The sequence below is a fragment of the Scophthalmus maximus genome, chromosome 2 (assembly GCF_022379125.1).
Source record: "Scophthalmus maximus strain ysfricsl-2021 chromosome 2, ASM2237912v1, whole genome shotgun sequence".
Lineage (NCBI taxonomy): Eukaryota > Metazoa > Chordata > Actinopteri > Pleuronectiformes > Scophthalmidae > Scophthalmus > Scophthalmus maximus.
Window position 1 is genome coordinate 15,026,444 of NC_061516.1, and position 17,252 is coordinate 15,043,695.

The 17,252-nt window shown below is 41.7% G+C and overlaps 1 protein-coding gene and 1 long non-coding RNA gene across 21 annotated transcripts in view; one reads left to right on the forward strand and one right to left on the reverse strand.

Annotated features, from left to right (window-relative positions):
* Positions 1–917: 917 nt before the first annotated feature.
* LOC118301128 (pleckstrin homology-like domain family B member 1) overlaps positions 918–17,252 on the reverse strand; it is a 28,221-nt gene continuing 11,886 nt past the window's right edge. For 8 of the 20 annotated variants that reach the window (XM_047337158.1, XM_047337145.1, XM_047337142.1 and 5 more), the window contains 19 exons: positions 14,624–14,860; positions 14,393–14,524; positions 14,070–14,207; positions 13,192–13,320; positions 12,240–12,395; positions 12,052–12,162; positions 11,835–11,945; positions 11,594–11,725; positions 11,057–11,179; positions 10,713–10,874; positions 10,404–10,544; positions 9,541–9,660; positions 9,387–9,465; positions 9,031–9,175; positions 8,619–8,709; positions 7,511–7,657; positions 6,236–6,455; positions 2,545–2,630; positions 918–1,918 (listed from right to left, as the gene is read on the reverse strand). In XM_047337158.1, coding sequence (XP_047193114.1) covers positions 1,778–1,918; positions 2,545–2,630; positions 6,236–6,455; positions 7,511–7,657; positions 8,619–8,709; positions 9,031–9,175; positions 9,387–9,465; positions 9,541–9,660; positions 10,404–10,544; positions 10,713–10,874; positions 11,057–11,179; positions 11,594–11,725; positions 11,835–11,945; positions 12,052–12,162; positions 12,240–12,395; positions 13,192–13,320; positions 14,070–14,207; positions 14,393–14,524; positions 14,624–14,860 — 2,601 coding nt within the window. In that variant the 3' untranslated portion in view covers positions 918–1,777. Of the gene's footprint in view, positions 1,919–2,544; positions 2,631–6,235; positions 6,456–7,510; positions 7,658–8,618; positions 8,710–9,030; positions 9,176–9,386; positions 9,466–9,540; positions 9,661–10,403; positions 10,545–10,712; positions 10,875–11,056; positions 11,180–11,593; positions 11,726–11,834; positions 11,946–12,051; positions 12,163–12,239; positions 12,396–13,156; positions 13,321–14,069; positions 14,208–14,392; positions 14,525–14,623; positions 14,861–17,252 lie in introns of all 20 variants that reach the window. The other 12 variants (XM_035626342.2, XM_035626323.2, XM_047337148.1 and 9 more) reach the window with 11 other exon arrangements.
* LOC118301139 lies at positions 7,526–15,410 on the forward strand. Its single transcript, XR_004790233.2, has 5 exons — positions 7,526–7,737; positions 13,862–13,947; positions 14,103–14,310; positions 14,414–14,488; positions 14,696–15,410. It is a non-coding gene; the product is annotated as an uncharacterized LOC118301139 (long non-coding RNA).

Sequence of the window (17,252 nt, forward strand, 5' to 3'; positions counted from 1 at the left end):
AAAATCTCTCCCAAGGTCAGAGACACGCAGATGTTTTGAACGCTGTCAGTGAAGCTGCAGAGAGTTAAAGCCCTCTGTAGTGTCGGACTTTAAAGCAGGAATCGTTGCCAGAATTGGACGTTCATTATAATGAATATCACTAAACACTTACATGCTTTTCACTTCAAACTCAAAGTTGACTTTTCAAGTGCTGAATCTAATTGGGACCTGTCAGGAAGCAAGATGTGTTTCAGCGATTACATACGCGTCTATTCAATATTCCAACAACAAGCCTTTGCAATAACTTAATCTCGCAGCCCCAGTCACTTATTATCCATCTGCACATGCACATCTCTATCACTGATGTGAGAACAGAAACAATGAGTGAACATATTTTCAGTCGAGGAATTCACGTATGAAAAAAAACTTGTTGGTGGGGAAAAGACATTTTTTTCTTCTTCTCCCCATAATGTGAAATTTCTCGATGTTGAATCATGCATGTTAAGTTGCATGTACTTTCACTTCATTTCTTTCTTTTTTTTATTTTATTTTATTTTAAATGGACTAGGTCAGGGCAAGTCATATAATTAATTACACCAAGCCAGAAACAACGCGTGTTATGATTTCACTTCTTCTGAAGGAACTTCAATGGTTAATGAGTTAATGAGATGATTAACTAACTAAACCACCTGACTGTTGTTATGTAAATAGAGGAGCTGTAGTGTTCTTAAAGGGAACACCTTTTGTGTGCTCTCAATTAAATATGAATTCTGGCAGCGCATCGGGGCGTATGATGTTATTTAAAGAAAGCTTGTAATTAATGATTTGTTTGTGAGGAACACTAATTAAGGAAACAAGAACCAGTTTGTAAGTGGATGTGTTCACTTTAGCTGGTTTGTCAGAAACAAAAGAGTTTGTCAGGTAAACAAACCATCAGATGCAGCGTATATTTTTTTATTTATTAGATGTACACGGTAGTTTTACAATATCGTTATAGGACTATAATTTATAAATTCTGTTAAAATGCAAATAGAAGGTTTTCTTTGACATATATTTATATATATATATGATAAGTACACATTAATGCAGTTGTTTTTCCTAAAAATCTGAATGAAAAGCCCTTGCAACAATGTGCTGTATACTCAGTGATATTGTAAAAATCTGGCACCAATACTTTGTAATACATGACTCATAAAAAATATCTGAGAATATTTGCTACTAAAATTTGTTGACTGTTTAGTGTTTTGGAATATACAAAGATTTTTTTTGAATCGGAGACAGGTTAACAAACTCAAGGGAAAAGTACAAATGTATCAAAAAGGCAACAAACAAAAAGAAGGCATCAGTTAGCGTGAGAACACTGCATGCACAGATCGGCTCCAGATGTGTAAACGGTTTGAGCTAATATGAAGAATGAAATCTTCAAAATGTTCCTCCTGAAAGCTCGAAAAATTATATTGTAATTTTTAAAAATATATTTTGGCAACAGAATGTTGATTTTAATATTGTTTTGTTTATACAAAGATCCCTTTATAGATCCAATGTCAGGTTGCTCAGTCTGTTTTCCTTCTTTAAATACAAACTGGTGAATTCTTTCAAAAAGGCATCTCTGTCATGACTAAGCCCTCATTTGCTCAGAAGCATCAGGCTTTTTTATGAGGGCACCCGATCCTTCATCTCTTCAGATGTCCATCCACAACACAGCTCAGCTCCGGCCCCCAGCAGGGAGCAGCCCGGCTCGGCATGCAGGTGCTCGCTCAGTCCCCGTCGTCCTCCGGATCTGTCGCCCCGCGGTCCCTCAGCTCATGAACTGTGTGTAGCCTTCGGCACCCGTTACTATGACATCCATCCAGATCCTCATGGCCTCCGGGGACGGGGCCACCATGTAGTAGAGCCGGTCGTGGGTTTTCACACAGAAGGTCAAAGACGGATTGGGGCTCTGGAGGATCGCGGGGAGAGAGGGAGATGTTTAAGACCAACGGCTGCAAGCTGCACCTGTTGCACCGTTTCCATCAGAGACATTTGTCGGAACAAGAGAAATTTTAAACTACCAGTTTAAACACAAGGAGGATCATTAGTTCGTTTCAAATGGAATAGTTTGTAGTATATAATACTACTAATAATAATATAAATAAATAATAATAATATTTTTAAAAACTACTACTTCAACTAAATCAATCCAGTCTTATATTTAACATCCATATTTCTATCTACCACAGACACTCAATTTAAAGTTTTTGATTGCTGGTCACAAACAGTGACTGAAGATTTTTTTTTGAACTAGCATATCTATTTTGATAAAAAGTCAATGTTTTGTTATATACAAACTTTATTATAAGTAATTGTTAAAGTCCGAGTTGGACCAAGACCTTCATTTATAAATCAGGTTTTGAGAACAGAGTCATCTGTGATTTCAAAATCCTGAACAGTTTTTTTTCTTCCCCCCAATTTGAATGAATGACATTTTGAATTTAAACCTTTCACATTTTATTCCCCTAAGTCCATAACTATAAAACTGGTTAACATTCATGGAAAGCATTATAAAATACAATTAAGAGTGTTTACCTTGGTGGCACTGCGCAGGTGATCATAATAAACCTCTTCGATCGCCTGAAAGTAAATGAGCCCTTTCAGCTTGGTTTCATGCTTGTCTGAGAGGAGAAAAGAAAAAATTATTAAGATACATTACATTACGTCTTGTACTGATGCAAGACCTCTGCCAGTTGGAGCGCCAGACAGTACAAACAGCCAGTAATGTGAGGACACATTTCATGTTGGTTTTTAGGTCAAATAATGATAGATAGATTGTCCAAGTCTTACTTTTTCCCCCAAAACAAATTTCCATCACTGTGTTTGGGCCAAGAATCACAAAATACATTTTATATGCAAATATTCCGTTTCAAAAAAATTCTCTCTTTCGAGTAAATTTGAGCCATTTCACCAATAATGAAAAAAGGGGCAACCACACTCGTGAACAGCTGACCGTATGAAATCCAATGTTTGACACAACAGATTAAAGAACTAAGCTGTTCACATCAATGTGCCTCTAAAACTCTGTCTGGAACCTGAATATGGAAGAAAAAGAAATGAAAACTAGATACAAAATTATTTTCAGTGCAATGGTGTGACTGAATACATGGGAAGATCATAAGGTGAGGAAAAGTATGTTAATAGTTTCCTGCCTATTAGATAAAGTGATGTGTATTGTTGTGACTAAAATCAGTTCCATGTAACACTAATTTTATTTATTTACAAAAATCTAATTTGCACTCATTATGTTTGATATCACCCATTTAAACTTAACAAAGTTTGATCATCTTTTTTTCCTCCTGCCCTTTTTTTTTTATTAACAGTGTCTTTACTAAATACAAGTCAATAAGATGAAAATTGCCCGAGGAGAGAGCAATTCAATAGTGAATAGCAGATTTATTTGAATGGAAGATGGTTGTTTGTTCTCGCTCAATTGGATTACATCGCAGAGGAATTCTGTCTTTTTTTTAATCTATTTCCCCAAAATGTAGTTCTAATAAATTGTTGCAGTTCAGGTTAAACAGAAGAACAGTAAGTGAAATCTAGATGAAGTCGAAAGGTGTTTTCTCCCTTTCCCAGCGTCACACGGTCCATGAATAGGTATGAGCAGCAGTGTTTCAGAGTAAAAGTTAATTAAAAGGACAAGTCTATTTCAAGCTATGCCTGAAGTCTTTGTCATCCCATTAATTTGACTTGTTTTCTTCAGTCGTACTTTGTAGATTGTCTCGGTGTTTTTTCTTTTCCCTGCCGGCGAGGTGGAGCTCTTTTGTAAATCTTAAAAAGAAATGCCTCTTTTGAATATAGGATTTGATCTTCCAGTTCAACATTTCCCTTAAAGCAGGTCAGAGCTTGTGTCCAGTCCTCAGGAGTTTTGTTCTCTGTTCACTTAAAGTCACTCCATACTGAATAGTTTGCAAGTTATGTTTCCGTGGATGTAGTTTTTTTTTCCGCAGGTCTGATGGGTTTCTTCTAGTTTGGGGCTAAACTAGCGGCATTTAAGTGTGAAGGAGACTTTTTTCTCATCTTAGTTCAATTTTCTTCAAATAAAATCTTTAAAAGAAAGTTTCTGGATCCAAGTCTCGTTCAAACAAACAGTGGCCCTTTCTTTTAGTCTCTTCCAATGCACGCTGGAGTGCCTGGCTAAGAAACAAACATCCAGCAACAATTAAAAGGCAATCTTTTGAAATACGTTCAACACTTTTCGCTCGCTCTCCCGCTTCCATAAGTCAAAACTGCTTAGTAATGAGTTAAATGTTTTTGAAATGTGAGTTTCGTTTTATTAGTCACGAACAAGCCAGGAGCTAGCCTCCTCCCCAAGAAAAACACATCCAGAGAAAGTATTGCATCTTATTTCATCACCATCATCACCATCATCTTCGTCAGGAGTGAGGGGGTGAAAAGGCTAGGCAAGTGAGGGGAGAGAGAGAGAGACAGAGGAGCGAAGAGAACAGGGGAGGCGGTAATGGAAATATACCCGGATCGTATTTTGAACACGGGTCAATAATTAAAACTAAATGTTCTCATTTCAAATGTCGGGGACAGTGTGATACATGAGCGAGGGGAACATTTCAGCACTGCTGTCGGGTGAACGGCCTGGTGTACATCTGGGAACTCTTCAACATAAGGTTCATCCTTCGTATGTACGGACGAGTATCAGGGGCCAAGCGTTAGGGGGGAAAAACATGAAATGTTGAGAATGAAGTTGACTCCTCTGGTCCATTTACTCCAGTTAGAGGAGAGACTGAAGGCTATGTGTGTTCCAAGCTTCCCGAGCGTTTCTCCTTCTGAACAAATGCAGTTTTTTAGGCGCAATCTCTACGAAGTCCTAACACTGATTTCCACACTGTGTTCATGTGCTAAAAGAGAACGAAAGACCACTAGAACTGATTCTGGAAAACAATTTCACCGCAACATAAGGCATTTTGTGGTGGCAGCCATGTGAGCTTATTTTCAACACATCGAATGTTGTCTTTACTGTTGAAATGCAAAATGGAGAATAATCTTCTGTTCTTCTTTCTTTGGCCCTAATGTCGTGATCACATTTATCAAAGTCTTTCCGGTAAACAAGCTCTGAGTCATGAATCGTACCAGTCAGTCAGAGCAGGACTTGAACATTCATTTATAGTGAGTTTTAAAAAAAACAGTTAATTCAAGTAATGCTGTTACTCCTTCAACCTGTTAAGGCCTGGCAGTGCAGAGAGCGTTGAGTAGTATTTTACCATGTTTAGCCTCAAGGGCATGAAATGGGGAGGAGGGAGGGATGCTTTTTACTGAAGTTGGTCTTTAAGCAGCATTTGAAATGCACTTTGATATCACACGTGGATAATACAACCTTTCAGATCTTACCGCAAGAGCTCTAGTATGTACTACGTGTGTTTTCGGGGGGAAAAAGGGCTCAACAAATGAATAACATCATGAAATCCTTTACAGATATTCTTGGGTTCCCATGATGTTAAGACTTCTCCAAATCTCCCAAAAAATATCCTGAGGGCATGCTCCAACTACCAGAGAGAAGACACACAAAAACAAACAATTCATCCTAATCACCACGTGGTGCATTGACCCACTTGTCCATGTAAATGTTCCTGTACTGGAGTCGCCAAAAGACTGACAGACAGAGAGAGTTACCACAAACATGCCATCACAACTAAAAAAATGCAGATTATTCTCTGGAAAGACACTTTGCTGAACATCCTGCGTGTAATGGCAGTCTTTAACGGGCTGAAGAGAGGAGACCAAATGAGTCAGAGGGGGGTAACTATCTAAACAAACTAATTAAGATCGCTCTTACTTAAATTCGATGCCAATAGAATATCCAGCTTTTATTGAGGAAAAAATAAACAACTTTCTGAATTATACCTATTGATAGGACTGCATTTCCATTTAGAGCTTAAATGGAACAACCGTATTGCTGCTTTTTCAAACTGCAACCGGACCTTTCTGTTTTCTTTTCTAATGTTTTTTTTAATTCAAGAACTGACGCGGCATTTTATAACCTCTTCTCCTGTAGATGTAATGATGGTTTAAACTCTTGTCAAGTGACCATCACCACCACCTACTCCCAACAAGAACCCACGTTCAGCTACAAAGAAAACTAACACACAGCCCCCTTAAAGAGATCTAAAATCAGAGTGAGAATTCCTGAGCAAATAAAACCCATCCCCCAAAAAATATTTTTAAACAAATTATACCTAATCCCAATCGTTAAATGTTACCGTATCCTCACCCGAGTAATAATTGAAGTTCCTCTTGAGACGGTCAAAAACGAACCAGCGTTTCTTCCACGATTTGATTTTACCGCCCATCTTCACCAGGTGGCCCTTGCACATCTTCTCTGTGAGGATGACATAGGGGCAGATGTCTATGCTGTGGCCGGACGACTCCACATGGGCACGCAGGTCAAACTCCTCCTTGCGGTTGGGCAGGTAGCGCGTCATTGGGCGAGCCTGTGAAGAAAATGTTTCATATTGCTTCAATGCTGCCTGGTAAATGTTGCGAAATATGGGAAGTATCTAATATAAAGTTTTATGGGTTAAGTAGAAGTCAGGGTCCAAGATTTCAGAGGCTTCAGTGCTTGAGGTTTCTGAGCTCTGTTTAAATGTCAGGCTATACAAAGCCTTTTTATTACTTGTTATCAGAACATAACATCAGAACCAAAATCTGATACTTCTGCTTTCAAGTGTCAAGTAAAATCACATCTGTGGGGATTCAGAACAGAGCAGTCAGATTCAGGTCAAGTCTTTATTTTTTAGACTTTAACCTGCATTAATATACTGTATATTAAGGCTACTTGGTGTAATACTGATGTATTTATCATCTTTTCATCAGATGAGCTTGAGAGCAAACAGTTACATAATCAGCAGATACGGAGCAACATTAGCATTCATTTGGAGTCGTATGTCTCGCCAGCTGATGGATAATAGGTCCGATATTCCCTCTATTTCTAGCTCTTTTCTTCTTGTCCATCAACTCCTGAGGGAAATATCAGCTCCCCTCTGACTCGCTGTATGATGTTAGGTGTCTGTGCTACTGTGGGTTTATCAGAGCTGTAAAAACTGATAATGACACTGGTGAAAGTGATGAGGATGAACAGAGAGGCTGAGGGCATCAAAACCAAAACATCGGGCTGAAACAGGGAGCTGAGAGAGACTGTGGAGTCAGGTGATAATCTTCTCTGGGTTCATCAGTGCCAGCAACAACTTTCACATTAGACATCATCATTTCATCTATTGTTGATTTTAAAAGGTCTGATGCCTTACTTGTACTGACAGAGGCCAGTAATTAAACACAATCAGTTAAGATTAGAGCTTGAATTGTGTGCATTGTCTGTGATTTCTACTCCCTCCAGCCCCGCCCGTTTTCCCTTCCCTCCATTCTCTCCCCAGACAATCTTTGATCTTCCCGTACACCCAGCCTCTCTTTAGTGTCTCGCCTCTCATCCTCTCCCACAAGTCTCCCTCCCTCCCTCCCTCCCCCCGCAGCTTCCCGCTGCTCCACTGACCTGGGAGAAGTGTTTCTCTCTCATCTTCACCTCCTCCTCCACCAGCCTCTGCCTATGGGCCGTCTCGTCCTGGAGCCTCCTCTCGGCCTCCTCTCGCCTCCTCCGCTCCTCCTCCAGCATCTGCCGCCGAGCCTGCACCTCCCTCTCCTGGGAGCGTCGGGAGAGGAGACGGAGGAACAGATGGAGAGAGAAGGGAAGGAAGAGATAACAGGGAGAGTATGTTAATGGTAGGCAAATATTGCGATACAAAGTGGATGACTATCAGAGGAGGAACATGAGAATTAAAGTCCCAATCCAGGGTTTTGTAAAATATATCCCTTCAGTCTGTGTATAGAAGCTTCGCTGATGTAAAAAGGATCCTTTGCAGCTTTCAGACACTCACGGCTCTACTCTGATTCAACATGTACAAATAACACTAAACTAACAGCTTTCAACTTTTAACCACACCTCATGCTCATCAATCACTTTGACAGATTTACTGTGTTTTTTAAGACTTTTGCAATAATCCACTTTCAAAGGAACTGGTGTTCGGTGATAATATGGTCATATCATGTTTGTGATTTAAAATACTCTGTCCAAATAAATGATTTTCGCAGAAATAAAAAACAAAAAAAACTAACTGTCTTAGTAAATTATAATTTATTACATGTGAAGAGGGTTTTGAATCGGTAAGAGCCTAACTCCTCCAAACAAATGTGGCACCAGTTGAAAAGGGCCCCAACTAACAACAACTAACGATTTTTTTCATTATCAATCAGTCTGTCAGCTATTTTCTTGATTCAATTCAATCTATATACGGTTTGAAATTAGTGGCACATGCATTCAATTTAGTCAGATTGTTTGTTTTATATTCAGTTTTTTTAAATCTACAAATTTGAAAAAGCTGGATCAATCTTCATTTGGAAATGATTCAAACAAACTCAGCCGTTGCCATTTAATTTTCAGTTGATGGACTAATTGACTAATCGACTAAACATCGCAGCTCTAGTTAAAGCTTTAAATGATGAAGGAGCTGTTGTTTTGGACGCGATGGAATAACTGATGTTCAGTCGGGCTAGGATACAGCGTTCACGTAAAAAACTCTGCTGCGCTGAAGTTGGCTACTCACTCTGTTCTCAATCAGTCTGGCTTTCTCCTGCTGCGCCTCTTTCAACATCTTCTCCATCTCGTCTATCCTCTGGGCCTCTAACCCGCAGGCGCTACAACACACAGAGGGAGGGAGCGTCTGATGACACAGCATAACAAGGCGTAGGTCGAGAAAAAGTAAACAGAAATGCCTGGAGACCCGACAGTGGAGCGAGACAAAGGTTTCCTCATGAACAACAGCAAAACCGAGTCTTTGAACTTCACAAAAACTTGACAAGGTTGGCATGGCAACAGCCGGTGTACGGGAGCAGACGTGTAACAAAACATGATGTCACTGGGAAAAAAAAAGCACAGTGACCCTTCTCCTGGGAGATGGGGCAGACTCGAGAGTTCCCATGGTAACAGAGCCAATCTCTAATTTCCCAGCCTCTCACCTTTCCGGGGTGCAGGCGGAGTTGCCAGTGGAGACGCTGGTCTCCATGCTGTCTGAGCTCTCCAGACTCAGGGTGTCGTACGCCTGGTTCCCACTCGGTGGCGACTGGTGATGCAGGATGGAGTGATGGACAGTGGGAGACACATCTGTGCAGGCAGAGCATGTGCAGAGACAGCTGTCACAGACTCACAGTGCCCTCTACTGACCGTGCCAAGTCATTGCTACTAGTTGATTATAATCAGACACAGATCATTTCACACAAAGACCTAATACACAGCTCCCGTTTGTGAACTTTTATCCGTGTAAATAACCTCCCATGTGCTGCATTGATGAGATGGGACTGAAAGACTCCAGTACCTTTGCTCTGCGCAATCAGCTGCCTCCTGGAGTCCATGTCCAATGGGTTTGACATCTCTCCCAGGGCTAACAGTAACCCCTGAGGAACACACACAAACCATCAGACAGTGAACTACCGAAAAGATTTAATCAGAACTGGAACAGACGTTCTCACCTTTGTGGATGCATTTTTCTCATGAGCAACACCACTGGAGTGTGGCAGGGTCGCAGCACTGCTGACGTGAGCACATGACGCTGCTTGTCCAAACTCGCCTTCCGATTTGGACTTCAACAGCTGCGTGGAGAAGGACCGATCAGATTTATTTATTTATTTGAAGGAGAGATGGTGCCCCCCACACACACACTTTTAGTTTAGTGCGATTTTACTTTACATGTCTGGTGCAAGTGTCGAGTCTGAACGCAGAAAACGTAGAAATCCTCAGAGCAGATCAACAGGATCATGGTTGTCGTGGTGGTAAAGATCAGTGCCTTTGTCTGACCTTTGACCTTACTCTTTCCTGATCTCTGCTGATCAGTTGGTAACTCTGGTCTTTTTTTTCTATTTCTCACCTCTTCACCTAAGTGTAACGTTAACTGCCAGTCTCGATTTCAGTCATGTTAGTTGGAATACTTCCTTTTCCAGCTCACAGATTTTTAAAAGGACATTTTACCATGTTTCACTTTGTGGCGGCAGGGTCAAGTACCAGATTGAGGATTACACTTATATCAGCATCTCTCGTTGAGAGTCTTTCCTTATTAAGCTATATATGTCTCAGTGGTACCACTGTTTCAGACTTGTTCCATTATACGTTTTATGGTAACAGGAGAAGTTCTCAAACTGCCCTATCTAGTTTTGAATACTATACTAGAGGGCGTCCTAGTCATAAAGTTATAGGAAAGGAGATTCAAGGGGTTGAAGATAGTGATGCATCTGTCCTATTGTCAGTAGCCTTTTGCAAGACACTAAATTAACCCAGTGAAAAGAAGCAACCAAGGCATACAAAGAGCAGCGGGTGAGAAAAAGGGATGAGGATTTACCTGCCCGTGTCGGCGTGTGGAAAAAGACTTTGCAGGCAGTGGAGGAGGACATGACTGAGACTCTCCAGCAGCCATGATGTCCTGGTACCAGCGCTCGAGATTAATAGGAGGCATTGCATTCCTGCTGAGCTCAGGCTGGCTCTGAGGTGATGAAAAGCATCGGGCCAAAGATAAAAAGAAAAAGGGCAGCAGTAAAGCAACAGCATCAGTAACAGGAGCATCAGGCAAGGGCAGGAAAGATGGCCGTGGGCGGTGACAGGCCATTCTTTAAAAAAAACTGCTTCTTAGGATTTGGTGGGAAAAACTAACCTGTGCCGAGAGAAAGGAGGAAGGGCCACATGCAGCTAAGTGGCATGAGAAGGCAGATTCAGAGGAGGCAAGTTGGAATGATGGAATAGAGGAAGAAGAGGAGGAAGGATTCAGTCTCTGCATCCCAAAGATCTGACTTAATTGACTGACTGTGATGTATTCCTTCACATAAACAGAGAGAGAGAGAGAGAGAGAGAGAGCAGAAAGAGGAAAAGAATGTTAAGAGACTGAATCTGAAGAGAACATATTTTGAGATAACGGTGATTTGCTCAGGTGGTTTCAGTATGTAATACATAAGAGGAGGATATGACAGTATGGCAGAAGGCAGGCAGGGGTGTGTCTACCTCACATGGCAGACCTGGAGCTACAGCAAGAGAGAGGCAGTGGAGAGCAGCGGGGGAAGAAGAGTGAGGCTGCATAGAAGCATTTCCATACATCTTATAGACATCAGACAGCCTGAGGTACTCCTGCGACCACAGGCCCGAGACGGGGATGAGAAGGCAGAAGACAGAAGAACAGTCAATGCCTGGAAAAGTCATGCAAAGTTTCACAAAGCAAACATGAAAACACCCCAACTCGATTAGCCTCAAACACAGTTCATCGTCCTTTTTTATTTTTTTACATTAACCGGCTCATGATGTTAGGTTATGTCAAAGACAACAATTCTCCTTAAATACCACTAATTTTGAGATATACAAGCTTTTGAACAAACACTATATATGCAGAATCTTGACTTTATAACATTCACACTGCAAGCTTGCTATTGTTCCTCGGTATCTGCCGAGACACCGTCATGCCTATTTTCTTTGCAGAAACAGCAACGCGTGCATTTAGGATTTGTTACGTTTGGTTCCACAGAGGATTTTTTCGTTGTGGTTTACCTCTTGCAGTCTAACAGGATAGAGTTCGGGGGAGGGGATGTGAGCAGAGGAGAAGGAGGCGGTGGAGGGACAGGGGCTATCGGGAGGACCGTCCACATAAACAAGGTCAGGTTCGCTGATGTGAAGCGACTCCTGTTTAAAAAGTTGATCTAAGTGTGTTGTTTTGTTTTATTTAAATCCACTTTTGCATTTATTTCTCTCCAGCTCAGAAACCACAGGCATATCACATGTTCCCACTCACGTCTCTCATGCTGCTGTGGGGCTTCGGGAAATGTCCCTCTCCGGTCAAGGTGTGATGCCTCCTCTCCAGAGCACACAGCCTGTCCTGCTCCTGGGAGGCGGGCGCAGCATGCTTTTACACATTTTCACAATTTCTCATAAGCTACCAGCATGTCTTGCATCATAATTATCCATTACTAACAATTCAGTTTAGACCAGGTTCATTATTAGAAGTTAACCTTGTGTAACAGCTGCAGAGTCACGGTCCTGTCTTTAACCATCCTCTCACAGTCGTGTGCTGCCTGCGACCCCAGCTGCTTCACTTGAGCCTCCAGAACGGCCATCTTCTCCTGAGAATCAAAGGCGTGTCACACTGTGATGTCACACTGACATATGGTCTCATCGTTCATTATTCGTGTGTCCCCACCTTCCTCCGGGCCACGCTGCAGTGATACTCGGCTCGCTCTTGGAGAAGCTGCGAGCTCTGGGTCTCCTTCTTCTCCTCCAAACTGCTCTCCTCCTCCAGGTGGCAGAACTCCAGCTCCTCAAACTGCTTGGTCCCGCACTCCAGAGCTTCAGCTTTCTGTCCACATACAAATATATGATATACTATATGAAGTTACTGAAACAGAGTTATTGAAGGATTATGATGGAAATATTCTATATTTATTCAGAAATGTATTTAGACAGTACTTCCTGTATGTCAGCCTCTACAGTTATCCCCCAAACTATCAAAACTATATCACCGATAAGTGATGCAGGGGATGGCTCCTACTGAAATGCTGGAGAGTCAAGGGAGCATTGAAAGTATAGGACGAAAACAATGATTTGTTATTCATGGAATTTATTCCCAAAAAGAAAATTATAGGGAGAAAAAAAACAGCCACAGCGTCTAAGTTCCCGATCAAATAGCAAAAAATTCATACCAGCCGAGAATGTTCTGCCTAAAAGCAAGAGGTGGCAAGAGGTAAAAGCAAGAGTTGACGTGAATTATTTTTTATTACATTTTCAAATGCAGGAGGCATGCAAACTTTTAGAGCAAAGCTGTTAATAACATTAATAATCAATAATAATTTGCCAAATCAAGCATCCAGAAATGCGGAAAAAAGCAGGAGTATAAAATTGCTGCTGGATAAGCAAAAGCGTTGGCGCTCTAGTGCTGCTCACAAGTGGCACTGACACGGTGAACCTTACAGGTTCAAGGGCCACAGCAGAGAAAGAGGAAATGCCGTCTGCAGGTTTATGAGAAGCTCTGAGTGCGTCAAAAACAGAGTCGGTGTTATGTTGGTGGCTGTTTCTGTGGGGGTCATACAGTACAGTGGTATTTGGTATATTATAACTCACTGTTGCCAGCCAGTGGGCTGCGTGAGAACACTGACCCTGCTGAGCTGCTCCTGTAACTGTTCCCTTAGAGACAAGGGGCAATTATCAAACTGCCTCTTCAGCTCATTGTACTCATTCCTCTGCTTTTCCAGGACCTTCCGCTGAGCCGACACATTAGCCCTGCCCTAAAAACACATGGAGACACATGCGCGCACGCACGCACACACACACACACACACACACACACACACACACACACACACACGTGTACACATACACACACACACACACACACGCACGCACGCACGCACGCACGCACGCACGCGCACACACACACACACACACACACACACACACACACACACACACACACACACACACAATTGGGTCCGCATTCAGACACACGTACACACAACCCGAGGGAGAAACAAAAAAAAACAGACATCTTCAATCCATGCAGCCAAGCTTTAAAGCCAACAAGCCAAGGCAGTAAGAGTATTAGAGAGCTGTGGCAGAGGTTAGGTCGGCAGGTCGGTGTTAAAGGTTAAATTATTCACTCATTTGATGACACCAAAACAAGAGGGGAAAAATGTATGTGCATGTCTGAATCAACACTTTAAGACATCCAGCTATAAGGCTCAACACACATGAGCAAGATTTCAGCTGTTTTTGTCAAGAGCTGTTTGGACACTGCAGAGTGACGACAGTTTGTGCTTTGTGTTTTAGGACAGACATCTACTAAATAAGCAATGCAAGTCAGTGGAAAGATATCAGACAATGGACATCGAGACCTTTTTCACATTCGTGAAGGAGTGAGTTTTTATATATATTCACACACAGACACTGGAGAACATGTCCAACATTCACGTGCAAGACTGTGCAGGACCAGTGAGTATTTACAGTGTCACATTCTTCCGTCTGGGTGGTTACCTACCTCATCCTTCTCTTTCTGGATGGCCTTGTCCAGCTGGCTGAGTTTGACCTGCAGCTGAGAGATGATTTCGTTTTCGGCCTCCACCTGCTCCTGCTCCGCCCGCCTCTCTGCCTGCAGCAGCGCTTGCTCCATCTCCGCCTGCACACAAATATGGAGTCAGAGTCTGCAACCCACCAAGTCCTGTCAGACTGAATGAATACTTATGAAAGGGGATACAACTTCCTATCCTCTCATTATGATGGTGAGTTGATCGATGTTATTGTTCACGCACACTCTGTAGTGTGTGTGTGTGTGTGTGTGTGTGTGTGTGTGAATGTCCTGACCTCCTGTTTGGTCTCTTGTAGCTGCTGCTCCAGTTCACTGACTCTGTGCGTCAAGTCATCAACCCTGGCCAAGACCTGGTTCCTCTCCTCCTCCAGGTAGACCTGCTCCTGACCCGCTAACAGCTCTTCACACTGATATCAGATTCAGGGACAAAAATTTGCTTTGTCAGACTCCTTGTAAGAAACACCCCCCCCCCCCCCCAATAATGTCATTCTCTCAGTGTTTATAACCTCTTGATGTGTGCTCTCTGTGCTGCTGGACTCCTCTCTCTGTGTTTCCTCATCATTCTGCCTCACCCTCAGGGGTCCGTCCACACCCTGGAGGGATGTCCCCCCTCCTGTGCCTGGGCAGCTTCCTGCAGGGCCCCCCAGCAGCCCACTCCTCACCACTTCAGCCAGCTCCACAGCGCTGCCCTCCTGATTATACTCCGCACACAGATGGAGGATGGTCTCCAACCTCTGTCGCTCCTACAGAAGACACGTGAGAAACGTAAGCGCGCTGTCGTACATCATAGATCATATTGCAGATTAGCCTAAGATGTCCTTGGGTGACATTGGCCCATTTAGGCAGCTGTCCCTCAGCCACTGGCACGGGACAACTGTAACCCGATAGCAAGGGGGCCCTAGCTGATGTAGTTTGTCTCTCGGGAGGGGAGTTCATAGTAAAGTCAGAGCCCAAGTTGTTTATGAAAACAGAATCTGACCGACTGTTAAAAATCATCAAAGAGAAGTTGTGGAGTTTTGGTTGCTGACAGTATCTCAGATTACACCAAACCATTCCAATCAGAGACACTTTGAATGTTCATGTTTATTGGATGTTTGCTTACTGTGCCATCCCGTTGTTTCTCATCATTCTGAACAATGGGATGCTTTCTTTAATCTGACAATAATTAGGAATCTGGCACGACTAGAAACAATTGTGCCTGATGTGCTTGATGTCGTTTCAACAACCATCCGCCTGCTTCTGTCTGGTATTTAAATTACTCGTGCTGTTAAAATAATCACACCGACTGCGTATTTTAATTTAACTGCAGGATTTACACCTTTAACAGTTATTTTATGTTGAATTAATTTCTTGATGAAAAGCAGCAATACCATATTCAGGGTAGTAAACTGACAGGTTGACTAAGACATATAGAGATAAAAATAGAAATATTATATAAGTTATAGAGACCCAGTTTCATTTTGATCACACCTCTTGCTTAACTGTTGACTTGAAGAACATCAATAAATTACTATTTAAATGACACGTTCTTTTTCAATACTTTCATGCTAATTTGTTCGTCATGAAAATTTATGATAAAAACAAGAAATTACTCAAAAATGGTCTTGTGAAACACAATTATTTTGAAGGCTAATGTGTAATTCAACTATTTGACATTACATTTTTTGATAGCAAACAATGGCAGTTTTATCAATGGCTCCCATGTGACGTTACCCATTCTCTCTAAATCAATACAGCGAATTATCCCACCTCTGGATACATAGAACTAATATCGTAGTAGATTTTAGAGTTTGTTTTATTTCATTACAATGAATTACAGCAAATTGTTACATTTAGATTTATTTTCTTTATTAGTACAAACTGAGGTATCTTAGATCTGGAGGTGCGACAGATGCCTTTTCCTTCACATGGAACCATGTGATCGCCCCCCCTCCCCCCACTTAATCTACAAACTCAGTCGTTATCCTGAACAATGTCCCAAAGTGTTCAACTTTAATGCAGCACTTAAATAATTTATCCTACACTTTCACCAAAATGTTGTAGTTCAATTGCAAATAAAATCTTTTTTTCTTCTTTTTTCATGTAAACCTCTCAGGCAGTTTGGCCTCTTCTCACTGGAACTGATGCTAAACTGGACTTTTCTATTTCAGATCTTCTGCCCTAGCTATACCCTTTAGGTTCAATGAAATTAGATTAATGGGAAAAAAAATCCTGCATAGTTGTGCCAAGTGTGCCAAGAAAGCAGTGTGCCAAATATAGAGCATTGGTTTCACTGAAAGGAAATCCTCCCTTTGTCCCTCTCTCATCCAAAGGTCCTGCAATTAATCATTAAAGTGAGCTTCTTTCAAGGCCGCAACACCAACAAATCAAGAACCTACTGTATAGTCCAGGACCCCAAACATGGTTCACCTACACCATCTGCTCTGTCATTGAATGTATTTTGTGAGAGAATATACAACATTAACACATAAATGACAGGAAACTTAGAGGTGCCCTGGTAAAACTGAGCATCAAGACTAATGATTAAGAGCTTCCATAAAGGAACAGTTCAGTACCATTCAGAACTTGAGTAAAAAGTGAATACGCACTTTCCCCCAAAACATCTAACCATTGCTTTAATTGGGGCCCTGCATTATTATCTGGTCTTGAAGCTCCATCCACTGCTACATTCATATGTCCCCTGCGACATTAACGTGGTCATCGACTGTTTTAATACAGTGGCTATCTACATTTAGCATATATAAGTCCTACGTTGGGGTGCACATATTTTACTGTATATACAGTAAGTTATAAACTCTATTATTCCATTCATTACATCATTACATCTTTACAAAGTGTGTGTGTGTATGTGATATGCCCAAAAATTATGATCATGTAATGGAGGGAATACCATGTGTGACATCAGAAGTTGACTTTAATCAAAAAATCCTTATAGATTAGATAGAAATATTTGCCCTTCGTCAACTTTTGAACTTACTGTATTTGCAGAAGTAATGGCTTACTGTACATGAATGACTCAGGAGGGTAGATTAGCTTCTAATATCCAAAGAGGAGTGAAGGCACACGTTGTCAGTAACACTCTTATTTGTTACCAGAAACCCTTTGGTTCCTGAAATAGTCCGTGGACATGGAGAA